The sequence below is a fragment of the Canis aureus genome, chromosome 8 (genome assembly GCF_053574225.1).
Source record: "Canis aureus isolate CA01 chromosome 8, VMU_Caureus_v.1.0, whole genome shotgun sequence".
Lineage (NCBI taxonomy): Eukaryota > Metazoa > Chordata > Mammalia > Carnivora > Canidae > Canis > Canis aureus.
In genome coordinates, this window is record NC_135618.1 from 16410497 (window position 1) to 16438073 (window position 27577).

Here is a 27577-nt window from a genome sequence, read left to right on the forward strand (position 1 = left end):
GGGTGTGGATCCTGTTTAAGATGATCTCTCTGCCCCCCACCCCATCTCCCTGTCTCACTTTCCTGATGCCCCTCCCCACCCCCAAAAAATAAAATAAAATAAAATAAAAAATAAATATAGTTCAATTTCCAGTACTATAGTTTAGGAAATAAAACAAGTTGTTGAGAAAAGTGACTATCTTAGATTTTTAGCATGGTTGATTTAATTAGGAAAATAACAAATACCATTCATAGTATGGTTGAAATTTGAGATGGGCTTTGAAGGATGAAACTGACAGCAGTTGGAGGGAGAATATTCCAAGTGGAGTAAACATTGAGCAAAGGCTCAAAAATATGAAAAAATGAACTAGGTAATGGGGACATAAGAGAAGCTTTATTTAGGGAAAGAGTGAGATACTAAGGTGAAGTGAAAAAGTGCTTAAAATTTCTATCTTTGTAGGATTTTTTTTTTTTGGATTTTATTTTTAATTAAATTGATCAACTAATAGTAAAATTACCTTAATCAGATTATTTAATATCAAGATTAGAGCATCTAGATTGGAAGGTCTGTGAAGACAGATCTCATTTGCTAATAAATGAATGAATGGTGACTTGTAGTTTTCAAGGAAAACGTTGGTTATTTTGATATATGTGTTTTAAACCACAGGGAGGTATGTAATTTTTGAGGGATTTTCATCAGAATGGTTAAATTGTAAGATTTTGATTTTAAAAGGATGAGTTCTGGTTATCTGGAAAATTCACTTGTATATGCCACATCATTTCCCAACCATATTTGTTAAATGACACAGTATACATTTTGGTAATTGAAGTGGTTTTCCTCTTCTAATGAATAATATAAATTGATTTATTTCTTTGATTATCACATTCACAGATACTGTCATTTTCTTTATCTGTAAAGAGGTACCTGAATGTTTACTAATTATGTAATATTTTGAATAGTGACTGTCTTGGTGATAGTTTGCTTTTGGTCCAAAAGTGAAAAATGTCTTCCTGTGATGTGAGACAGCCATTGGAGGTTGCTAAGGTGGTTAGTGAGTTCGATAACTGTTGAAAAGTGAAAAGCACAAATTAAAATGTTTTCTAGTCTTTCTATTTATTCTGCATGTTTGTAACTGTAAAATAAAATTCTCCAGCCCAATAAATCTGTACATAAGTTATGCTCAGTATTTTTCTTTTATAAAACAGTTTAAAAATTAAAAGAATACAGAAAAGTGTAAATTAATTCTGTTCTCTCAGAATTTTGAAATATTAACACTTTAGCGTACTTACTTCCAGACTTTTAGCCATAGCTACATTTTAAAAATCAGATAAATTATTTCTTAAACAAAGAAATTTCAAATAAAGCTGAAAAGTTGACCATCTCTAATTCTGATCCCTGTCTCTCTTTTAGAAGTAATTATGTATTGGATGTGTGTTTATCTACCATTTTTTGCTAATATTTTCACTCACATGTATGTAACCATAGAAAAAAATGTTTTTTATGTACAGAGATGTTTATCACACTGTATGTGTCATTCTGTATAAAGCTTGCATTTTCACTCAGTTCTGGTAGCTAGCCATGTTGATATTTCTAAATCTAGTTCTTTTAGCTGTGATGTAGCTCAGATGTACTGTCTTTCATTTATTCTCCTGCTAATGGACTTTTAAGTTGCATCTTTTTTTTTTTTAACCAATTATAAGCAATTTAGCTGTCGGCATTATTCGTGTTTCTCTGTACACATAAGCAAATGCTTTTTTAGTAGGTGCCTAGAAACAAAATTACTTGGCACAGGATGCATATCTTTATATTGCCAAGTTGCCCTCAGAGTGATTTGTACCAGATTGTACTCCCAACATATTGTGTGTGTGTATAATTTTTATTTTTAATAAAATTGAGATTCCACTGTCTATATATATATTTTTGTGGCCTCTTTTCTCATTTAACATTTTATTGGGAGCTTGTTTCTTGGTCAGTGTTTAGTTCATCTGGTAGAATTTGATTATGGATGCTCTTATGGAAGAAGAGTGATAGGCAAAAGCTTTGTAGTATTAGTGATCAATATGCTTTATTTTAACCAATGATATTTTAGTTATAAATAGGCATAAACTTTATTCTTTCTTAATATTACAGCTTTAAAAGTTATCAAATTATGTTTGGTTATGTCATGATCATTCTTTTAATCAGGATGGCTTTGATGTGTTCTGTTACAGTATGCTGGGCTATTAGCCCCCAGCAGTTAGTTATCTCATAATGAATCTTTTATGACTAAGGAAAATAGTGAAATGTATTGAATACACAGATGTGTATATTCATCACTATCACTGAAATAATTATTTTAAGCAAATATTATTAGTAGTTCATGCATTTTATTTTGGGTTTGAGGGGTGCCATCATGGAGACTCAATATACATGTAAGTAAACTACTCTTGTATATTATTCTAACTTTTACTTGTAAAGTTACTGTCATGAAAAATTTCAAAACTGTCAAATGAAAACACAAGTTCAGGAAAATTAATTGAAGTTTATAAAACTAGAGCTAAAAAATATTGTATGTGGCAGATGTTATGAAAAGTCCGGTAAAAATTATAGAGACCATAGAGATCTAATCCAGCCCCAACCCTTCATTTTACAGATGAGAGAAAAAATTATTAAAGGGTTGTGTCAGTCATACCTGTTAAAAAAAGAGTTTTGTACCTCAAGCTTTCAGCACTCATTGTTAAGGATGAAAAATTCCATAACTTGATATATCTGCCAGATAATGCAATATATTTTTATTATGACTAAAGAGCAGAAACCAGCAGTAGGATTGATTGAAGAAAGTATGATACATCTACATAGTGTACATTGTGCTGCTTTAAAAGGGAAAAAAAAGAACAAGGAAGGTCTTTATGCTTTGATATGGAAAAATCCTTAAGATATATTTAAGTTAAAAAGAAATAAAGGCAAGGTAAAATATAATCCTAATATTTGTGTCAAAAAGAGGTATTTGTTTTTGCTCATATTTATATAAAATGATCTCTGAAGGGATAACTAAGAACAGTGGTTACATATTGTGAGGAATGGAAATTGGGCAGTTGGAATAAGATCTCTCAAGATGTTTTGCATATCCTTTTAAAAATACTTCTTAATATTTGAACCACTTGAATAAATGGCTTCCCCCTTCAAAAGAATGTATAATTTTAATAGAGTGCCTATTATATACAATTATAAATTTTTTAAAAAAATATTTATTTATTCATGAGAGACACACAGAAAGAGAGAGAGGCAGAGACACAGGCAGAGGGAGAAGCACGGTCCATGCAGGGAGCCTGCCTGATGATGGGACTTGACCAGGGACTCCAGGATCACACCCAAAGGCACGTGCCAAACTGCTGAGCCACCCAGGGATCCCCAATTATGAATTGTTTTTAAATTTCCAATGGAAAAAGTAAATTGGCAAAAATAATCATGAGCTTTTTTTTAACCCTCATATCAAATTTTTGAGTGTATAGTATATTATTATTAACTATTAGCATGAATATTGTATACTTGATCTCTAGAACTTTTTTTTTTTTAAGATTTTATTTATTTATTCATGAGAGAGAGTGTGCGAGAGATTGAGGCAGAGACACAGGCAGAGGGAGAAGCAGGCTCCATGCAGGGAGCCTGACCTGGGACTCGATCCTGAGCCTCCAGGTTAATGCCCTGAGCTGAAGGCAGCGCTAAACCGCTGAGCCACCCGGGCTGCCCTCTAGAACATTTTTTTGTCTTGCATAACTGAAACTATACTCACTGAACAAGAACGACCCATTTTCCCATTTCTGAGCCTCTGGCAGCTACCATGCTTTCTGTTTTTGTCAGTTTGACTACTTAGATACTTGACATGTGGGAATTGTGCAGTACTTGTCCTTCTGTGACAGGTTCATTTCATTTAGCATCCCCCAGAGTCATCCATATTGTGTATGACAGGATTTTCTTCTTTTATCAAGACTAAATAGTATTCCATTGTATGTATATGCCACATTTTCTTTATTCATTCATCTACTGATGGACATTTTAGGTCGTTTCTACCTCTTGGCTATTATGAGTCATGCTATAGTCATCATGTGAGTACAAATACCTCTTCAAGAGCCTGATTTCTATTCTTTTGGATAAATATCCAAAAATATAACTGTTGGATCATGTGATACTTATCTGTTTAGTTTTCTGAGGTACCTCAGTACTCTTTTCCATAGTAACTATACCATTCTATATTTCCACTAACAGTGTACAAGAATTCCAATTCTCCACATTGTTATTAACACTTATTATTTTTTCTTTTTTTGTTTGTTTTTTATGATCATCCTAACAGGTGTGAGATAATACCTCTTTGTGGTTTGATTTGCCTTTCCCTGATGATGAGTGATGTTGAACATCTTTTCCTATATCTCTTGGTCCTTTTATATGTCTTTGGAGAAGTATTTATTCAAGTCTTTTGTCCATTTTTTAATTGGGTTTTTGTATTTTTGCTACTGAGTTACAGGAGTTCCTTCAGATATATGGTTTGCTAAGTAATTTCTTCCATTCCATAGGTTGCCTTTTTATTCTGTTGATTCCTTTGCTGTGCAGAAGAGTTTTAGTTTGATGTAGTCTGGCTTATCTATTTTTGCTTTTCTTCTTTTTCTTTTTAGAGAGCGCCTGTGGGGGGGGGGGGGCGGTGGTGAGCAATGGAGGGAGGAACAGACAAGGAGAGAGAGAATCTCAAGCAGGCTCCATACCCATCAGTGAGCCCAACATGGGACTCAGTCTCAGAACTCTGAAATCATGTCCTGAGCTGAGATCAAGAGTTAGACACTTACCTGACTGAGCCACTCAGGTGCCCCTCTACTTTTGCTTTTGTTGCCTGTGCTTGATGATGTAGCTAAGAAATCATTGTCAAGACCAATGTCACGAAGCTTTTCCAGGAGTCTTAGAGTTTCAAATCTTAATTTTAAGTCTTTAATCTATTTTAAGTTGCATTTCCGTTTTACAGCAGTTATTATTTTTAAAATAAAAATGAAAAGCCCATTTTCTTTTTATGCATGCCTCCTTTTAACATTTTTGGAGAAATAGGATTTAGCTGTGTAAAATAGAGAAAAAGTGCTCTCTTGCATTGCCCACCAAATACACCTAAACATACAAGCCTTTTCCTTCAAAACAAATTAACTTCCGTTTTTTTTTTTTAAGATTTTCTTCTTCTTCTCCTCCTCCTCCTCCCCCTCCTCCCCCTCCTCCTTCCTCCTTCCCCTCCTCCCCCTCCTCCTCCTCCTATTTTGACAGCGAGCACAAACGGGGAGGGGCAGAGTGAGAGGGAGAAGCAGGCTCTCAGCTGAGCAGGAGCCCCATATGGGGCTCAATCCCAGGACACTGGGATCACGACCTGAAACAAAGGCAGATACTTAACTGACTGAGCCACCCAAGTGCCCCCAAACAAATTACAATCTTGATGAAGAAATCTTGTGTATTAATTCTTCTAGAGCATCAAGATGATAAATAAACCATTTATTGGAGAGTATGTATTTCCATAGTCATCATTGAATAGATTATAATTGGCTATATTTTATAATACTGTATTTTAGAGAATATGTTAAATACTGTGTAAAAAAGTATATGATTCATAGTAATTTCTAGACTTTTTTTTCAGCTTTACACGCATGAAAAAATTAAATGAGTGTATCCTTGCTAATAGCATATCTAAAACCCAGCTCTTTTCATGTGATCATTTAAAATGAAAGTGAAGAGCTATGTTACTGTTTCTTTTCCCCCTTTTTTTTTCACCCTTCAAGAATAGATTTTGCCTATGGAAAGGAACATATTTGTGTAAAGGGATGCATATAACAAGTCTGTATAGAGAACAGTTCTCTTAACTGGGTCTTATAACTCAAAAGATACTACAAGGCAAAGAAGTGATACTAGGGAGGATCTTCATGATAATTTAAACCCTGTTTTGTATGGAGCAGGACTGATGTGAAGGGATAATAACCTAGATCTGTATCCTTAGAATTAACCCTATTTTTGGGTATAATGTAAGAAATTTTGTAAATTCAAGAACTGTTAATCTTTTAAGATTAGCATTCCAAAGACTAGTCCATAGTGTTACTTTGTGGCTCTAAATTAAGCCTTTAGATTGAATCATTTTATAAGACCAAGTAAACCTGTTTAAAGTGACTTTCACTTTAACTGATTTAGTAATCAATCAGTATTTATTTAGAATAAATAAAAAAATTTATTCTAAACTTATTGTAAAGCAAAATTTAATTTTTTCCTTAAAGAAACAGATGGTGGAGATTTATTATTTGTTACATTCTAATTAGGTCAGAAGTGAAAGTAAAGATTTTATTGTTAAAGTCCTGCCTTACATTCTGCATGGTTAGTTCATTCCCTGCTGTGAGTATGGTCATTTGGAACTAAAACATCTTTCTTACTGAGAAAAGTGGATGTTTATATATATATATAACATATATATATATATATGTTATATATATATTTAAGATTTTATTTTTATTTATTCATGAGAGACACAGAGACTCAGAGAGAGAGAGAGAGACAGAGACACAGGCAGAGGGAGAAGCAGGCTCCATGCAGGGAGCCCGACATGGGACTCCATCCCGGGTCCCCAGGATCAGGCCCTGGGCTGAAGGCGGCGCTAAACTGCTGAGGCACCCGGGCTGCCCTGTTTATATTCTTAAGTACATAAAAATGCTTCTAGCATAGGACTTTGCTAAATGCATCATCTCTCATTCTATATATCAGCTTTAATGCTTATCAGCAAAAGTGTAGCTGTTGCCACAAAATGCATGTATAGAAATATATAGTAGTTTGTATCTTAGTTGGGTGACTATATTTGTGCTATAATATATTCTATGAGAATAAATTTTCTTTGGATTCCAAAAGTAATGCTTATTTTAGACAATTTGGAAAATAACTGGGAAATACCCCTGTATTTTAAGTCTCAGAGCAGTTAAACTTTGAAATTTATGTAGAATCATGAAATTTGAGCTTAGAACAAATTGTAATCAACAGGCTAAACCACTTGGTAGGAAAAGGGTTTTGTAGTATTGAATACAAGCATTATTCAGTCATATAATTTTGAAATGTGTTACTGTCGCTATATGGAACTAGAACAGAAGAAAATAAAAGCCATTAAATAAACAGCAATTATGGTCAGTAACCACATTTTTTAACATTTCAGCTATACTTGTTCTTAGCTTCCTAGTTGACATCATTAACCATTCCTGTCATCTTTATCATATTTATTTTATTGATTCTCTGGAGTGCAAACATAGGAAAGTGGAAGTTAGACATTAGGAATGAGATGTCAGAATATATTTCTGTCTTGACGCATAAATGAGGGTGTTTTAGAAACTCCACGTAGGTAATTGTTTTTACTGTTCTCCTTAGAAGTGGGAAGTGCTTTGATAATGCCACAGGTTGCTATTTGAGTTAGCAGCGATTTTCTGGTTGTCTCAGCCTTTCTGAGAAGCTGCTTTTATAGATTTAAATAAACTGAGATAATAACTGAGAATAAAGGGGAGAAATAATAGAGCAGACCTTGTTTTTAAAGTAGCAATTATTTATTGCCTAGCATATCTCTTTAAGGAATCCAGTTTTTAGCTTTTCTTTTCTTAATCCATATTGTCTTTAATTTCTAATTTTCAGTTCAAGAAGAGAAATGAATGGCTCTCTTTGTGCCTCAGTATAGATAGATATTAGTATGTGCGTGTGTGTCTTCTGTAATAATTTTAGAAGCCTGGGGCAGATGCATTTCTTTGAAACAGCAATTTTTTTCGGTGATACGGGAGAACTAAAATGTGTATAAAGTTAAGGGGAAGAGGCAGATACAAAAGTATTTGTATGTTATAGTTACTGGTTTAATAAAAGCATAGGAAAAAAAAAACTGAAGAAATCTTCCTAGATATTTACAATGGTTATGTTTGGATGGCGAGCTTGTTTGTTATTTTCTTCTTCTTTATAGTTTTGTGACTCCATCTTTTTCAGGATTGTATCAGCTTTTGCAGCAGGAGAAAACTACACTCAAAAGACCCTAGAAACTATTCCTATTTAGTGGGGCTAAGCCCCTCTTTGTTGTTTGGTATATGTGGGAATTGTACCGTAAATATTCTAAGTCAGAATATATAAGTACATTCATTCATGCATATATCAAAAATATAAAAGAAAATTTTTTCTTTGACTATGAATCTACTTATGGGAGTTCACATTAGTTTTGTTTTATTAAAAGCACACAATACTTAGTCTGTATGTTCTACTTTGGGCTTCTTTAATATGTAACAGAGAAAAGCAATACCTTTGCAAAGCAGCCTAGATCTCCAAATTTTTTTCTCAAGTTTTTTTTGCAGTTGTCTTATCAATATATGATTCAAGAGCAATTTTTACTTTTACTTGGTCTTCCCAGAGTATCCAGTTTGATTGTCATGGAAGCAACAGCCCTCTTACTTTTTGCACGCATATATTATTGATTTATACAATTACAATATGAAATATAACTAGTTGTAAAGTAGTTTGGGAATGAACAGTTGACCAAAAGGTGAACTTAATGAAACTAGCAACTTTGTTCTTTGTTACTGTATATATTGTATAGTATGTATTCTTTTGGAGGGACATGGGGATCTGGCTTCTTAACTTAATATTTTGAGATTCATTCATGGTGCATATAGCAATAGGTTTTTTTCTTTTAATAGTTTGTTTAGCCATTTATTTGATGAACATATTGATGTTTTCTCTTTCAAACTATTATTAAAAATAAAGGGGAACATTTGGTCATAAGACTTTGGATATATGTTTTCATTTTTCTTGGGTAAATACATAGTTGTAGAATGGCTGAGTTCTACGGTCAGATGTATATTTGACTTTTTAAGAAACTCTCAAACTTTTCCAGAGTCGTCCAGTTTTATATTCCCACTAGTTCATGAGAATTCCAGTTTCTCCATATTCTTCTGAAGACTTAGTATGGTATGGTCATTCATTAATTTTAGCCATCTTACTAAGCAATGTGTGGTATCTCCTTGTGTTTTCAATTTTCTTTTCCTTAACAAGTAAGAATTTTGAAAATCCCTTTACATTCTTATCTGTTATCTCTGTCTCCTTTGGGGAAGTATCCAAGTATTTTGTCCATTCAAAAAAATTTGGTTGGTTTTCTGCATATACTAGGTGCAAATCTTGGCTATATATTTTGCAAATATTACTTCCTCTTCTGTGGCTTTCCTTTTAACTTTCATGTCTTTTGATTTCAGTGAAGTTGAATATGTTGATTTTTGCTTTTGTAGTTCCTGTGATATATTTAAGAAATATTTGCAAACCTGAAATTACTAAGATTGTATTTTTTCTAGAAGTTTTATAATTTTAGTTCCTATGTTTAGGTCTATGATCCATTTTGAGTTTGTTTTTCTAGTAGTGTGAAGTAAGAATTCTATCTTGTGTGAAGTATGTTTTTCAACATATGCCTATCCAGTTGTTTCTATATCATTTCATGAAAGAGTGATCAGTTTTCCTATTGAACTGCCTTGCTAACTTTTTCAAAAATCAATTGATCATATATATATATATATGGTTATATTTTTAGATTAACTGTTCTATTAGATTAACTGTTCTATTACTTTGATCTTGATGTCTGTCTTTACACCAATACCACACTGTCTTGACTACTGTAACTTGACAATATCCTTGAAATAAAGTAGTAGGAGTTCTCTAATACTGCTCTTTTTCAAAATTGTTTTAGCTATTCTAGATCCTTTGCATTTCCATATAAGCTTTAAAATTGTATTATACCAAACATTTATACCAAAAAGCCTGCTAGACTATTGTCCGTTCAAAAAAATTAGGATTTTTTTTTTTTGGCATGGTATCTATAAATAAATTTGGGAGAGAATCAGCATCTTACAATAATCTTTCATCCATGAACATAGTGTATGTCTCTATTTGGGTCTTAATTTTTCTCAGTGATGTTTTGTAGTTTTCACTGTATGTCTTATATATATTTTTGAAAATTTATTCATATTCTATGCTATTTTAAGTGGTAGTTTTTGAAATTTTAATATTTGATTGTTTTTGGTATATAGAAATAATTTGACATGTTACTGATTTTTGTTTCCTGTGACCTTGCTAAACTCATTAATTCTCCTAGGTCTCTTGTAGATTCCTCAGGAATTTATGCAGAGACAACCATGCTTTCTGCAACAAAATGTAGTTTTACTTTTTGCCCTTTAATTTCTGTGCCTTTCTTTTCTTTTCTTTTCTTTTCTTTTCTTTTCTTTTCTTTTCTTTTCTTTTCTTTTCTTTTCTTTTTTTTCTTTCCTTTTCTTTTTTCTTTTCTTTTCTTTTCTTTTTTTCTTTTCTTTCTTTTTTTTTTTTTTTATCTTATTGTACTGACTAGAGCCTCCACGACAGTGTTGCATAAAAGTGATGAAATGTGCTGAATTGCTAATTTTGGGGTAAGACATCCATTTTAATTTTTAATAATGATGTTAGCTATAGAGTTCTCAAAGATATACTTTTATCATTTTGAGGAAATTTTATTTCTACTGTGCTCAGATTTTTATCATGAAAGGATGTTGGATTTTGTCAAATGCTTTCTCTGCATGTATTAAGATGATCATACAGGTTTTCTTTTTTAGCTTGGTATTATGAATTATGTTGATTTTTGAATATTAAACCAACTTTGAATTCCTACATGGGTATGATGATTATCCTTTTATATATTGTACTTAATTACTTAAATAAATTAATCAATTTTTGCCTCTGTATTCCTATGGGATTTGGTCTGTAGTCGTTTTTTTTGGTGGTGGTGGAGAATATGATCTTTATTGAGCTTATCCACTGGAGTGGAAATAATTCCTGTATGGAACCAAACATTTGTTGTTATAACTTCTGCCTCACAATTAAAATCCAAACAATTTTTTAAAAACAGTCAACTCAATCAACATGCACTGCTTCAGCATCAATAGCTTCTTTGAAGCCACAGTAACACTTAAACATGGTTGAGACTCAAATGCAGACATTTGGTTGGTTGGAAAGATAATTAAACTTCTAACTTGCTCAAATAGAATTACAAAGAGGCAATATCGTGTTTTTCACAGAGGTATAGTCCCCTGGAATCATCAACACTGGACAACTGTTAAGAATATTTAGAGTCCTGAGATAATAAGAATCTAGGCATCCTTTCAACAGTTTTCAGTTGTCCTTCCTTCCTAATCAAAGATCTGTGGATATGTGGAATGACATCACCACCAGCAATAATAGCCTCGACCAGAGAGTCCAACTCTCGTCTCCATGAACAGCAGGTTGCAAGCAACTTTGGTATCATATCACAGTAATAAAGGCTATGTAGAATGACTTGGGAAGTGTTCTCTCTTCAGTTTTCCTTAAGTTTGTGTTGAATTGGTATTTTTCTTAAATGTTTGGTAGATTTCCTAGTGAATCAATCAATCTGGGCCTACTGTTTTATCTGTGGGAAGGTCTGTTTGTTTTGTGGGAAGGTTTTCATCTACAAATTTAATTTCTTTAGTAGATAAAAGGTTATTTAGTTTAGTTACCCATACTTGACTGAGCTTTGTTAATTTTTGTTTACCAAAGAATTTGGCCATAGCTGTCAAATATATTGGCATAGACTTGTTTATATAATGTTACTCTATTTTCTATAGTGACTTCTTATTCCTGATGTTGATAATTTTGTCTTTTTTCTCATCAGTCTAGCTACAGACGTAGCAGTGTTTCGTGTTTATTGATTTTCCTGTATTTTCTCTTTTCTATTTTGTTGATTTCTGCTCTTATTTACTCTTTCTAGTTTCATAGGGCAAAGTTTAGTTCATTAATATTAGACCTTGCTGCTTTTTTTATATGGTCATGTAGTACTATTAAATTTGCCTGTAAGCACTGCTTTAGCTACTTTTTAGAAATTTTGATATGTTTCAGTTTTGTTACGTTCGAAAAAATGCTTTTCTAATTTCCTTTCATTGTTTTCTTTGTCCTTGGGATTACTTAAAGTATGTTGTTTAGTTCAGATATTTGTAGACTTTTCAAATATCTTTTCTATTATTGTTCATTTAATTCCATTGTAGTCAGAGAACATACTTTGTATGATTTGAATTCTTTCAGATTTATCAAGCCTTGTTTTTTATGACTCAAAATATGGTCTATCTTGTTAAATGTTCCAGGTGCACTTGAAAAGAAAGTTTATCTGTGATCTGGTTGGAGTGTTCTATAAATGCCAATTGGCCACTTAGTCAATAGTATTATTCAAGTTTTCTGTATCCGTACTGGTTTTCTGTCTACTTGTTCTGTCAATTATTGAAAGCATAATGATGAAATCGCCAATTATATTTGTAGATTTGTCTATTTTTTTGAGGTTGTTTTGTGTATTTTGAGACTTAAATGTGCACAGGTTCTTAAGGTCATTATGTCTGCTTCATAAATTGACCTCTTTATTATAATGGAATAACTTTTTTTTTCTCTAGCAATATTCTTTCTTCTGAAATCCATGTTACTAATGTTACAGGATTTCTTTGTCTTTTAGTGCCCATGGCTCTTGGTCAGGTTACTTTGAAAAATGAAGAGGTAGACCAGATGAAGGGTGGTGGGCAGCAAAGCAAAGTTTATGGAGCCAACAGTACAAAGCTCCCAAAGAGGGAGGGGACCCAAGAAGGTTGCCACTAAAGTTTCTAAGTCTAAGGGCTTTTATGGGCTTGTTGGCAGGCTGTTTTAATCTGATGAGCTCTCCATGTGCCTGTCACCCAGCCAGGTTTTTGTGCCTGTGTCCATCCTATCAGGTAGTTGTTCACGTGGGAAAGGGTGGGGGGTTCCTTCCAGGGTGGTATAAAATCCTTTTAAGGGTGGTTTCCTCTTAGGGTCAAGGTCCATTGTCCCTGCCTGCCTGCCCTTCAGCTGTCCTTCATTATTAATATGGCCACTCCAGCTTTCTTTTGATTTATGTTAACATGTTAAATGTTTCTTTCCATCCTTTTTCTTTTAAATCATTTGTTTCTTTTATTTAAGGTGGGTTGCTTGTAGGCAGGATATAGATGAATCTTACTTTTTTATCCAGTTTGACAGTCTTTGCCTTTTCATTGCAGTTTATATATTATTTGCTCTTAATGTGCAAATATCAACTTTCATAATTATAAGTAAGGATTTAAGAATTTGAATTATTTAGTAGATCCTATCAAGTAACCTTGTTCCTAAATTTTATTTGTCTTTAAGACCACTATTATATTTAGATTTTATTTCCAGTTTATCTTCAGCCACAAAAAAAAAAAAAAAAAAAGGCAAAATTGAGAAATAAACAGGGACTCTATTAGAAACCAAATGGCCTCCAAAGGTCAGATGTTATGCCTCAGAGAATTCTTCCATTATATGTTAGTTTTATGTAAGGATAAAATGGTGAATGATACCTAGGGGGTCATAAACTAGAATTAACAAAAATGTATTAGCCAGGTTCTAGTCTTGTTTAGTAGGCTTTGTAACGACTCCTATTGGCACAACTTTTAGGTCACTCAGAGTCTTCCATCACATTGGGAGACTTTTTTTCTTTTTCATTTTCATACATCTTCCTTTTTTTTTTTCCCCCTTTTAAATTCAGTTTGCCAACATATAGTATAACACCCAGTGCTCATCACATCTACAACTGTCTTCATAGTGATCCAAAAGAAATAGTCTGTAAAACTTGAATTCTCAGTTCCTGGACCATCATATCAACATCACCTGGGAACTTGACAGAAATGTAAATTCCTTGGGCCCTGAATTAATTAACTGAAGATGGTGGGAAGGCAGTAATATCTTTTCTACAAATCCTGCAAGTCATTCTGTTATGTGCTCAAACTGAAAACCACTGCTTTATGGAATGATGTATATCAAGCTCCAGTGAAATAATGGCAAGTTTTCAGCATCACAAATTCTAACTCAAACAGCTGTTGCATTAGGTTTTAGTTAATGATCTCCAAACCCAGCTGGAGTTGAGCCCTAGTTACTCCTTATTCTTTTTACTTACTAGTCAAGGGAACATCAGGTGCAGTTGTTGAAGTGTGAAAATAATTCAGCTTTGTAGACAGTATTGGCGTTTCTTTCTTGATTTTGAAAATGCTTTAATTTTCTTGGTATGGTATTTATTTCCATAATCAAAGCACATCTATTTTAATGGCAGTTTGGACTTACGCTAGAATCTGAGTCCTTGGGAACCGTTTTTGTCTTCCCTGAATAACTTACTTTCTACCTTCACATCTTTCGTGTTATCACATCTTTATTTTACGTTTCAAAAAGAATGCTAGCAGAGTTTTATTTTAGTAAAGAGCATTCTGTAGTAATCAGGCCCAAATATATACTGTCTGAATTAGAAAACACATCAAGCACTCAAAAGGCATTCCAAAGGCCTATCAGTAAGATTGAAGCCAAGGGTATAGGTCTTACAACTGCTTTGCTTGTTGAAGTGCACTAAATACGGATATTTAAAAGTGGTCAGTGTGGTCAGAAACACTTGAAATGTCTATAATTAGTAGGTAAACTCATGATCTTGCAGTAATATTCTTAGATTGGTTTTGGTTGTATTGCACATATAGGTAGTGTTAGTGAATGAAATCTTTAGACTGAAGGCTGGTGGTCTTATATACTGTTTTGAAACTTATATACTCTTTTTAATTCTCTACTTTTCCTTCATGAGCTTATTCACTCCCTTGGTATCAGTTGTTGCCTTTGGTTGTGACTGCTAAAATTCTATCTCTAATTCAGAAATTTCTCCTGAGCTGTATGTTTTTAGCAACCTACACATTATTGGCTGGATATTCCATAGCACCTAAAACCAATTATGTCTAAAATTGATAATCCAGGTTTTCCTCACACTAGCTCTGTGAATGTTTATGGAATCAGAATTGCATAGTAGCTTATTTTTCACTTGGTCTTGACCCCAGATGTATGGGGAGGACCTTATTCTCCATTAAAATGTCATTCTGATACTTCAGAAATTTTCCAGAGGTACCTCAAATGTGTTTGAAAAAAAAAAAAAAAAAAGAATCCTCTCTACTTCCAAGATCTTCCCTATCTCCTTTTTGTCAACTGAGCAACCATCCCCAGTCAAGCGTCATTGTCTTTGCTACTTCCCCAAGAGAAAATGTCAGAAAGTTCTAGAGCCTTCATGGTGCCAGGATTGATACCAAGTTTCATGTAGAAATAGAGAAATTTCTTAATATCCGCCCCCATCCATGGCATACTTTGTCACTTGTAAATATGATTTGTTTGCCCATATAGGAAGTTGGCTAACTATATAACAACTATTCATGCTTTCCCTCTCATAGTGTGTCTTTATTGCTAGGGTGCAACTGCCCACCCAAAGCTAAATTTTTTTACCACCACCTCTGCTGCTAGGTGTAGCCGTATGACTAATGTTTGCCAAGGTAGTTGAGACACTATTGTGTTTTCTCCGCTCTGTCTTGCCATATCTGCTAAGTGGCTGCAAAATACTTTGAGTTCCTGGAGGAATGTCAAAGTTATAAGAAGGAAGGAAGCTGATTCCTTGATTCACTATAGAAGGCCTTCTACCAATCTGGAGCACTCAAATTGGTACTTGAATAAGAAATAAGCTTCTGTTGTGGTAAGTGATTGAAATTCTATGTATTCTAGTACTTTATGTTTCCCTAACTAAAATAGTAACCCTGTGTATTACAGATCTCTTCATTAAAAACAGCTCCTTTATCATTGTCCTGCCTTTCCTTTCCCCAACAGCTCAAACACATGGAGATATATATAGATATCTAGCTGTCCATGAGGCTGGGAGAGAGGAAATGCCATATTACACTCATTCCAGATCTTTCCCGCTATTGTGTTTTCTCTACCCTGTCTTCCAGACCTCTTGAACTTGGTAGTAGTATTCTTATATAAGCTCAAGATAAAAGCCCTTATGAAATAGACTCTTCAACATAGCACTTACATATTTGATTTCTCAGTTTGAACTTCAATGTCAATTCCCAAATGTCTTGAATTCCTTTCTTCTCCTATCCCAATTGCTTTTCTTCCTGTTCCTAATGCTCAAACTCAGTGAATGGCATCATCTTCCTTCTTGGTACAACAGCTTAGAGAAAAGCCTTAATCTCTTCCAGCTTCTCATCTGCTTTTTCTCCTAAGCTTCTACTCTCTTCACCTGTCTCCTACCTGTCTAGCTTCATCCTTATTACAACTGCCATCCTTCAGGTCTTCATCTCCACTATGTCTTCAGAAGATGAATAGTCAACTCCAGGGGTATCCCTCTATAAAATGATGCTTCATGGAACCTTGCATTGTAGAGGTCTTATATGGGCTGTTACTTAAAACTCTTCAAGAATGTGTCTACACTGCTTACAAAAAAGTCATTCTCAAAGGATGGTCCATGGATATCAGGGCTTCTCAAGATCCTTTCAGGGTGTTCAGAGAGTAGTCCACAACTATTTCCATAATAATTCTGAGTTGTTAGTTGCCTCTTCCATTAGTTGCCATTTGTACTCATGGTACAAAAGCAATTGTGATGTCAGACTATACTAGTAATCTTTGTATTCTTTACCACATTGATTCATAGTTACAAAATGAAGCCATTTTCATGTAAGAATATCCTTTATAAAGCAGTCAAAACCATCGACCTTATTAAATCTTGACCATTTAATTTTTTTTTTTTAATATTCTGTGACAAAATGGAAAGTACACCAAGCACTTCTGCATTTCAAAGTACAGTGGTCATCTTGAGGAAAAGTGCTTGTGTTGATTGTTTTAATTGTAAGTTCAACAAGCCGATTTTTCATAGTATACTGTTTTCACTTGAAAGAAAAATAAACAGGTAAACTATGTTTATTCAAACTTGGGTAGACATTTCCTAAGAAACAAAGTGAACTTGTCATTTCAAGGAAAACCAGCTGACTGACAGTATTTATTGCTGTTATAAAATTTGACAAACTTGTGACTGCTACCGCAAACATGACATCTTCCCAATACTTAAGAACTTTTCTCATGAGAATGATGGTGATGTAATGCTTGTAATTTTTTTGCACAGGGGGTGGGATTGTATCATTAAATGTATTAATATTTGGAGGATCTGTATAACACCATGAAGCAGTATTTTTCTTTCTTTTTTTTTTTTTAAGATTTATTTATTTATTTATGATAGACAGAGAGAGAGAGAGAGGCAGAGACACAGGAGGAGGGAGAAGCAGGCTCCATGCCAGGAGCCCAATGCAGGACTCGATCCCGGGACTCCAGGATCGCGCCCTAGGGCAAAGGCAGGCGCTAACCGCTGAGCCACCCAGGGATCCCCTGAAACCAGTATTTTTAAAGTGACAGTATTAGATAGATCAATATAACAATGTATGAAAAGTTTATTAATATGGTTTTATATCCCATTGTAATTAACCTCTAAGAAACCAACACTTCTTGAATTTTAATGTAGCATCAAAAAAGATTATTCCCAATTGTTTGCAAAAGCTGTTAAAATGTTCCTTCTTCAACTGTGCATTTGTAGGAGTCTGATTTTCTTCATAGACTCCAATCCAAAGAATATGTTTTCATTTTGAATAGAGAAACAGGTATGAGAATCTAGTTTTCTATTAACCCAAACATTTAAAAAGATACATAAAAACTCTATACTAAATTTTTTTTCCTTTGGAAAAAGCACAAAAATATGTCATTTATTCTAATATGTTTTATTATTTTTAAATGGATTAATATTTTTAAGTTTTACAGTTTTTATTTCTAGTAGGATCATGATAAATATAATCCACATGAACGAAAACTTTGGAGTCCTCAGTTTTTAGGTATATAAAGAAGTTCCAAGATCAGTAAGTTTGAGAACTGCTGACTTCAAAGTTCATATCCCCACAGTGGTGATTAAGACACTGATCGGGCCTCCGCCCACTGATCCGTCTCATGTTTTCCCTTGCCCTTACCCCTTCTCCCAAATTCTAACCTTATCAAGAATCACTTTTAGGGCCTACATGCATCATTCAGTAGTGTGCCTCCAAGCCCCTTCCCATCATCACCATTTTACATTCCCACTAGCGGTCCACATCCTTATTGTTGGGTTGGTTGGTTTGGATTGGTTTACTTATAGTCATCTTAGTGGGTGTGACTGGTTTTGATTTGTTTTTCCCTAATGACTAGTTTGTTGAACACTTTTTCATATGTTTGTTGGTCATTTATCATCTTTGGAGAAATATCTATTCGGGTACATTGCCCATGTGAGTATTTTCTTCACAATCAGTATGTGTTCATATGTGTAAGTTGGTGTTTCCCCCTCGAATATATATAAGAGAAAGGAAATTTTAAACTGAGGAGAAAAAAGGTAGCACTTAGGTTGAAAGTTAAAATGAGGGCTTAAAATTTACATATAAACATACCTCTTAAGTTTTCACTATCAGCTCATTTTTTGAATATGGATAAATATTTGTTGATGTAGCATCATGATAATGCATAACAAAATATGCAGGAGAGGTAAATCCATAGAGACAGCACAGATTGGTAGTTGCTAGGGGGCAGGTGAGAAGGAAATGGGGAGCACTTGCTTCCTGGGTATTGGATTTCCTTCAGGGTGAAGAAAGTGTTCAGAACTCGATAGAAATGGTGTGAATGTGGTAAATGCCACTCAATTTTTCACTTTAAAGTGATTAATTTTATGTTATAAGAACTTCACTTTTAAAAATTATCAAAAACATTCACAAGATCTTATATGGGTTCATTAATATTTAAACAAAAGCATTTTTAAGACACTCAACAGTGTATAAAGCACTCATTTATATTTATTTTTATTTTATTTTAAGATTTTATTTATTTGTTCATGAAAGACACGGAGGGAGGTAGAGACATAGGCATAGGGAGCATCAGGGTCCCTGCAGGGAGCCCAATGTAGGACTCGATCTCAGGACCCCAGGATTACCACTGAGCCACCCAGACATCCCAGCACTCATTTATTTTTAATTTAACAGGTAATTACTGAGTTTCTCTACTCATGCAGTGACTTCTCCTAAACCTTATAATCATGTTTTACATATATATTATGTATGTACATTAATTGTACATTAATTCTTAACATTAATGAAAATATATTATAAAAATAAAATTTTCTTTCCAAACTTCATCTCACTGATTAACTGCCACTAAAAATATATTGGTTAATGCTCTTGAGTTGATTAGATAAGAATATTAAAGTAGCTGTTAAATATCTCATCAATCCAGTAACCATCAATATAATTCTTTTTGTTGTTAGGTTACTAAGTTAAAAGCATAGGAGTTATATTTTACTTAACATACTTGCTAAGCTTGGTTATAGTTTTTTAGTTATTACACAAATTTTAAAATGTGAAATTCTTAAGTTACAACTTTATTATGAATCTGAGAAAAACACTAATCATCTAGATGAAATAATAGTTACAAAGAAGCTCAAATTATAAATTTCATATTGAATGAATTCTCAGTTTATTTTTCAAGGAAGTTGTCCATTTTATCAGGCTATCAAATTTATGTGTGTTAAGTTGTAGTATTCTAACCTTTTGATCCCTACAGAATTTCTAGTGGTGTCTTGTTTATTCCTAATAGTAATTTGTCTTTGTTTTTATCAGTCTTGCTAAAATTTTATCAATTTAATTGATTTATTTCAAAGAGCCAGTATTTGTTTTATTGATCTCCCCCTTATTGTTATTCTGTTTTCAATTTCATTGATTTTTGTTCTTTATTCCATTCTTTCTTGCTTTGAGTTTATCTTGCTCTTTTTGTGGTTTTTGAGGTAGGAGCTTAGATGATTGGTTAGAGATTTTTTTTTTAAGATTTTATTTATTCATAAGAGACACAGAGAGAGAGAGAAAGAGAGAGGCAGAGACACAGGCAGAGGGAGAAGCAGGCTCCATGCAGGGAGCCCGATGCAGGACTCGATCCCAGGACTACAGGATCATGCGCTGAGCCAAAGGCAGATGCTACCCACCTGTTAGACTTGCTGTCCTTGGACCTTTGAGGGTGGACATGAGACCACAATTTTTTTCTGTAGGGTTTGACTAAAGTAGAGTCATTGTCTACCAGTTTTCAATCTTGCCTTGCTGTCCTCCTCTTGGTCTTTTGGCTAGAGAGAATAGGGTATTGTTTGGGTTCTTTCTGCGTGTGCCCATTCCTGGGCTATCAGCCTCTATTGCTCCAAATCTGGGATGTATGAAGCTAAAAAAAAAGGTAGGGAACTTGTCACTTTGTCATTCCTAAGTCCTAAGAACCCTAACTTGTTGGCTGCCTTCTCTCTCTGTCTTTGAGAGTCTTGTGCTTGTTTGTATATAACGTGCAGGGTTTTTAGTTGTACGTAGTGAAAAGAATAGCAGAACCTTGGTTTACCCCATCTCCCTTAAAGTTAAGGGTGCTGTCAGCTCTGTTTTACAGGAGGATCCACTTAAATTTACAACTTTTAATGATAGCTCAAGCACCCTTATTGACTGCTTGGAAGCCACACAGGAAAGCACTTGCCAGTGTTAAGTGTCCAGTCTTCAGCCTTTCATATAGAAATTTATTTTGTCCCCATGGTGATTGATTTCAAGAAGGCTGATCTAGACTAAAAATATTCTTACGAAAGTGATGTATACAATGAGGCAACCAATTTATTTAAATTATAATGATTGCCAAGTACTACGTACATAAGGATCAGGTGGTGTTTGGTTAGATAGTACATACACAGGGAATGGTGCTGAAGAAAGGACCAGTTCAATAGCTTCATAATAATTTTCTTTTGGTGCCACTTTGTCGCTTCCTACTTTGCATAATGTACACATTTTATGCCTGCTGAATAAATTATACTTTGTTTAGGTTTAGGGATTTACACAATTGAAAGTCTGTCCCTAGAGAATGCTGAAGATCCACCTTAATTAGGGTATTTGATGGCACCAGGCTCTTAGAGCCCAGTTTATCTAGCTGTGCAGTAGGGACACTTGCCATGGGGCCTGGACAGGTCAAGTTCTGTGCCAGGGCATCCTCACCCATAGCTATTTCTCAGATGGACACTGCTGGTTTCCTCAGTTCTTTCCACCTACAATCCTTACTTATTTTTTTTCTATATAATATTATATCCTACTGCCTAAAGGCAGTTTACTGTTAGGCTTGCTGTCCTCGGAGCTTTTTTTTTTCCCGCAATAGTTAATCTGGAGTCATAGAGCCCCCTTCCTGAAATGCACAAGTCAGTCTTTCTGGAGAAAGGGTCCATAGTTTTCATCATACTCTTAAAGGATTCCATGACCCAAAAAGTCATAATGCCACTAATACCTTTGCTCCACCCTGTATCATGCATATATGATTTATATCTCTTTTAAACCTTAACTTATTATCTACTGAAGTATTAATAGTGTCATTTCCAATTTCTACGTTTTTTCTTATAATTAGAAAAAAGTTGGTAATTTTTTCTTAGTATTCTCTTATTTATTACTTATTTACCTGTTACCTAACTACATTTTTTTATTTGAACATGCAGAAGTTTCAGTATTTGAAGACAAGGCAATGTATTGCTCTTTCCTTCTTCTTCTTCTTTTTTTTTTTTTTGTCCCTCAGGTCCTAATCTGTTATCCACAATACAGAAATACTACACATTTTGGACATTTGTGAAGTATTTATTTCCTGCTAAGGCCATTTTAAAATTGAGCTGTGGCAGGGGGAGAGAGTTACATATGCATGGATCCTTTTATTTGTATAAAACACAAAACTTGTTTCTCTATAATTTCTCTATAAAGATATAAGTTAAATTATTTAGTACATTGAACATTTAATAACGTGTTCAAAGAGGAAAGGTGTTTCCCCAAAACAACAATCATAATGTTAAAAAAATTGTCATAAAAAGTTGTGTTGTGGGGCAGTCCCGGTGGCTCAGCGGTTTAGCTCTGCCTTTGGCCCAGGGTGGGATCCTGGGGACCTGGGATCGAGTCCCATGTCAGGCTCCCTGCATGAAGCCTGCTTCTCCCTCTGCCTGTGTCTCTGCCTGCCTCTCTCTCTCTCTCTCTCTCTCTCTCTCTCTCGAATAAATAAAATCTTAAAAAAAAAAAAAAAGTTGTGTTGTGATTTAAAAAAAAAAAAAACTTTTTCTGTTTTATTCCGTTTTTCTGTATGTATCAGATGTCTGATACATACATCTTTGTGACTTAATGCTGTGTAGGATCTGGCTTGGTGTATTTAGTGCAGTGTTTTATATGTAGCTTCATCACTATGTTCTTGGACTAAATAAGACCTTTATTGCCCTTCCAGTTCAGAAGTAGGTAATCACTGCTGTTATGAATGGACTTTTAAAAGACTTAAGTTTGTTGATAATCTGCCACATGGAAAGGTTCATTGGGCTGAAAGATATGCCGCCTTACACAGGAGCCTAGAAAGAACTAGAATTACCATGACATTCAGTATCTTTCTTCAGTGTTGGGAGCATTAGTGCCAGTGGCACCCGGCCTGTCTGTAGTTTCATGATTCTCAGATCGCATCCCATGGTGCTATACATTTTGTGGTAGTTCTGAAATAGCTTGCATGGCAGATTCTTTACAATTCGTTACTCAAACATGAAAAAAATTATTTCAGAAAGCATCGTAAGTATTTTAAATTACTGCCTACATTCTCTAAGTGCACAACAAATGTGCTGTAACTAATAAAGCTTCCCCATTGATTTAAGAGAGTCTCAGAATCAGAAGAAGCTGTACTAACTTTAAATCAGAGATGCTCTGCAGAGATGCAAAGCATCTCTGATTTAAAAAAAAAAAAAGAACTGGAAATGTCAAATACCTAGTAAGTAAAGAATATGGCTATGTTGCAAACACCCTTGCTGGTTTTACATTTGTCCCAGGTGGAGAGAGAGTTTTTTACCATCAGCAGTTGTTACTATTATTCAACTAAAGATTTGATTTTTTTTTAAAGATTATTTATTTTAGAGAGAGAAAGCATGAGCAGGAGGAGGGGCAGAGGCAGAAGGAGAGGGAAAGTGAGAATCTCAAGCAGACTCCTGTTGAGCACAGAGCCCAACATGGGCCCAGCTCTACCTCAGAACCCTGAGATCATGACCTGAGCCGAAATCAAGAATCGAATGCTTAACTGACTAAGCCAGCTGGGCACCCCGAGATTTGATTTTATAAGCAAATATTACTAACAAAAGTTCTCTTGACGTTCCACGCAATTTTATCTTTTTATGTAGTTTTAGGCATAACACTATGTGTTATTAGTGTTAGGCATAACACTAATTATGTTATTAATTATGTTAATTATTCTGTTTGTCAAAGCAAAGATGCTTGAAAAACAGGAAATGCATATGAATATATAATTTGAATCAGGAAAGTAGTGACTCCCATATTTGTACCTTTTCATAGAAGTCTTTTTAAATTGTGTTAACATACAGTGGATATAATTAAATACACATGATGAGCCAAGAATTATGATTAATTTTTATAACATGTGACCACTTTAAGAAATAAAAAAATCCATAAACTAAATGGTCACTTCTTTTTAAAAATATTTTTAATTTAGTAGCTAATTTTCCCAGCAGTTACTGAGCTTGTAAAATTTTATTAAATAGATGGAGTAATTATAAAAACCATTAATAGTGCAGATTTTCTTTAGTCATTAAGTAGTCTGTAGGTAAAATGAGTACTCACTTATGAAATAACACCTAAAATCTTCTTTTCCAAATGCTTGATGTCAGAAAAACTAGTTAAAGTGAATTCAGCCTTGTTGCTTTTAGGTGAATCTTTTAAAGGCAATTTTATGCATGTCTGGGCTGCTAAAGGTGACTTCTTATGTTTCTGTTAGCACCTGAATGACAGCAGCACTGTTTTATTTTCTTTTGTGGAAAGAGGATGGTATGTGTACGTAACAATATCATAAGAGTTTTGGACTATGATGACAGTTCGAGGTTGTTTGGGAGATTAGAGTCCCTAAAAATTATTAAATAAAATGATGTGTGTAGGCTCTCAATAAATGCTTGTTGAATTTAACCTGAGGTAGCTTCCAAATCCTATGTAGATGCTTGTAGCCTCATGTATTACCTTGATTTATAGGTCCATTTGAAAAGTATTCTATCATGTGGCATGTGCTTTTTTAAAAGTCTGTCCTGTTTTTTTCTTTTTCTTCTTAGCCTCCTTCTATAGATTGTCTCTACTTGCTCCTTAAATATTGGCATTTCCTAAGATTCTGTCCCACAGCCTCTTTCCCATGCTACATATTCTAGATTATCTAAGCAGTTTCATTCTTTTCTATGGTTTTCCCAGATGTCTTGCAGTTGAATGTTTATTCTCAACTCTTGACCCATGTGCCCAGTTATCTACATAACATCTGGATATCCCAGGCAATCTAACAGTGTGTTCATCATTAAGCTCATTTCCTTCACTGAACATTCCCATCTAACACTCCCAAGAGGAAAACAAAAAGAAAAGAACACATATATGCATAGACATATAGAATATATGTGCTTCTCCTTCTGTTTTGGAAAGCCCACTGCTAATAAGAGCAGGCCAGGAACTTTTATTTAAGTCTTGTGACTGTGAATCTCAGCTCAGAGTATACTTTCTATAAAGTGGTGACCATATCTTCTGAACCAAAATAGAAGATGCATGATTTGACCATATTTGAAGTCTGCACTTGTTACTGTAATTGTACCTCATTGCTTTTTCATGTCATTTTGTTAAGTGGAGTATTATGGAGTATTATATTAAGTGGAGTATTGGTATTATGGTAGACAGACCATCAGTAACATGATATTTAAAAATTGCAATTATGAGACCTGTGGTATGGGGTATACATGCATGTGTTGTGTGTATGATTTTACCTAGTTAGGGAGATCAGATAATACTTCCCCTTTGGGCTTTCTGTGTGGAGGCTGAGGAATTCACCAGGCAGCATTAGGGTATAGGGGAAATGGAAGAGTGTTCAAAGCAGGTGAGACAGCTTGCACAAAGATCTGGTGGTAGGAGGATGCACAGTATGTGTAGGTAGCTGTCTCTGTGCAAGGTAACTTTTGTAATCTTGTTAGAGGTTTTTATCCTCTAATTTCTCTCTTTCCCTTCTCTTGCTTCCTTATTCTAAAAAACATTCAAAGCTGAAGTTTATATTAAATAGAGAATAATAGTAATAGAATGGAAAATGCTAACTATTTTTCAAACTGCATGGTAGTGATTTGAGTTAGACAAACCATAGAATTTAAGGAGTAAGCATAGCGAGGACTTAGAATGTAATGCAACACCAAAAAGAAAAAGGATTTGTAATGGTATAGTTTCTAAAATCACTCCAGCATTTATAACCACTACCCTGCTACCTTTTAATAAACCAGAGAGTAATTAAATACTAAGTATAAATTTGAGAATCTTTGCTTTAAGTTACAATGACTTTCTAAGTGCATTTTTACTGTGAAGTTTAGTATTCCATGCAACCTGTCTTTGTGTATTTGAGAATTAATTCAGGCTGTAGAAATTCTGTTAGGATGTAGTGTGACTTTTGAACTGCACTGGTCTCTGGTCTGTGGTATTCTAAAGTTGATGACTGATTATTCAGTTGTTCTGTATATGCTTTTGTATTATCCTTTGAAGAATAATTCTAAATGTTCGGTCTTCAGAACATTTCTTCAAGTGCTCTTACACATTTCTTGAATAGGAAAATTATGTTCCAGGAATGGGAAATTATTTTCATTGTCTTTAAAATCTGAGTTCATAACTGTTTTTCTTTGCAGAAAGGGCGATTGCAAGACATGAAGTTCGAGAAATTGAGCAGCGACATACGATGGATGGCCCTCGGCAAGAGGCAGCACTGGATGAGGAAGAGGACATGGTGATCATTTATAACAGAGTCCCCAAAACTGCAAGCACCTCTTTTACCAATATTGCCTATGACCTGTGTGCAAAGAATAAATACCATGTTCTTCACATCAACACTACCAAAAATAATCCAGTGATGTCACTGCAAGACCAGGTAAACTCATAGAGGATGAATAAATGTTTTCTGACACTTCCTCACTCATATTTTTTATCTCAAGAGGAAAAAGCATTTTAAGGAATTTTTGTACTGACCTCAATGAATTATAAGTCTCTTGGGGAAAGTTGTACCAAACAACTTTTCTGTAATTTTACATCTTTCACAGTATTTGGTACATTTCTTTGCATATTATATATATTCAAATATTCATAAAATTAATGAACTTATTAAAAGCTTGAATTTTTGAAGAGAAAATGATGCTCTTTAGTATGGTATCCTTTTAAAAATATGAAATATTTTTAGCAAGATACCTTGCAATAAAATCATTCTGTCATCTCATTTTATGATAGAGAAATCTTTATTTAATGAATACCTATGTTCTGTATCCTCAGTTTTGTGACTAGCCTCCTAAACTTCATCTTATCCTTACTAGTAATTTATATAATATTAGATACAAACTCTGGAGAACAGAGATTGTGGCTTATATTTTTAACATAATCTTGCCTCTTAAGTTGTTAAGAAACTTTAGATAAACAAATATATAGATATGAAATAGCTTTAAGAAAAGTGGAGGAAATTATCTCATGAAATAAAATCACTTATCTCTTTAGCAGTAGTTGCACACATTTTCTCCACACCCGGAGTTCTGATTATAATTATAAATAGAATTCTCTGTAAAGGGCAGCCCCTCTGTAGGGCAGTGGTGCAGAGGGTTAGTGCCGCCTGCAGCCTGGGGCGTGATCCCGGAGACCTGGGATTGAGTCCCACATCAGGCTTCCTGCATGGAGCCTGCTTCTCCCCCTGCCTGTATCTCTGCCTCTGTGTGTGTGTGTGTGTGTGTCTCTATGAATAAATAAATAAAATCTTTAAAAAAAAAAAAAAAGAATTCTCTATAAATATTGAAGGGAATGGAATTGGGCCTTATGAGGAGAAAATATTTGAAAATACTATCTAGGATTAAATACCATGTTAAGGTAGCCTTATTGGAAAGGTTTTGTGATAGACAGTTAAGAATGTATTGATCTCTTTGAGGGCAGCTGAACTTGTTTAATTGTTACAGAATTTATTCTTATCCCACTCTTAAGCATACTTAAAATCCTTACACTGAAGCAAGAGAATAACATTGATTCGTAAAGTTAAGATTTGGTTTCTTAGAGAGCTGTTTATAAAGGCTAATAGTATATGGCATATCATCTGGCCATATAATTCTTGGCTCTCTGCAGCATCCTCAATTACTCTTTTTCATAAAACCAAAAATCTGCATCCATCAGCCAAACTAAACAACTCTTCTGTAAATGAGAAGAAACATGAGCTTATTAAGCTAAGTGGATCATAAAAACTATTCATTATGTAATATTGTATATCTCAAGGGCAAGTATCCTAAATAATCTGTTTTTATATAGTGTGTGGTAGATTTTAAATTTCTTTGCTTGATTGCTTTTCAAAATACATCTTGGTTTAAAAGGAACATCTCTTAATACATAGTAATTTTAGATTTATTTCAGTAATATTTTTTAGGAAAATAAAGTTACCGTGTTTATTTTGTGTTCAGCATTACAAAATTGTATGGCAGCTACAAGATGTCTGATGGTGACATTGACTGACCATTTTTTTCATGAAATAAGAATCTATGGAAGCTCTCCACATATGACATTTACGGGCATCATGTAATGATACATTTTCCCAGTTGCAT

The 27577-nt window shown here is 34.2% G+C and overlaps 1 protein-coding gene across 2 annotated transcripts in view; it reads left to right on the plus strand.

Annotated features, from left to right (window-relative positions):
* The window catches only part of HS2ST1 (heparan sulfate 2-O-sulfotransferase 1), a 172227-nt gene that overhangs the window by 107567 nt on the left and 37083 nt on the right, over nucleotides 1-27577 (plus strand). For both annotated transcript variants that reach the window (XM_077905317.1, XM_077905318.1), the window contains exon 2: nucleotides 25643-25881. In XM_077905317.1, the coding sequence (XP_077761443.1) occupies nucleotides 25643-25881 (239 nt within the window). The remainder of the gene's footprint in view (nucleotides 1-25642; nucleotides 25882-27577) is intronic.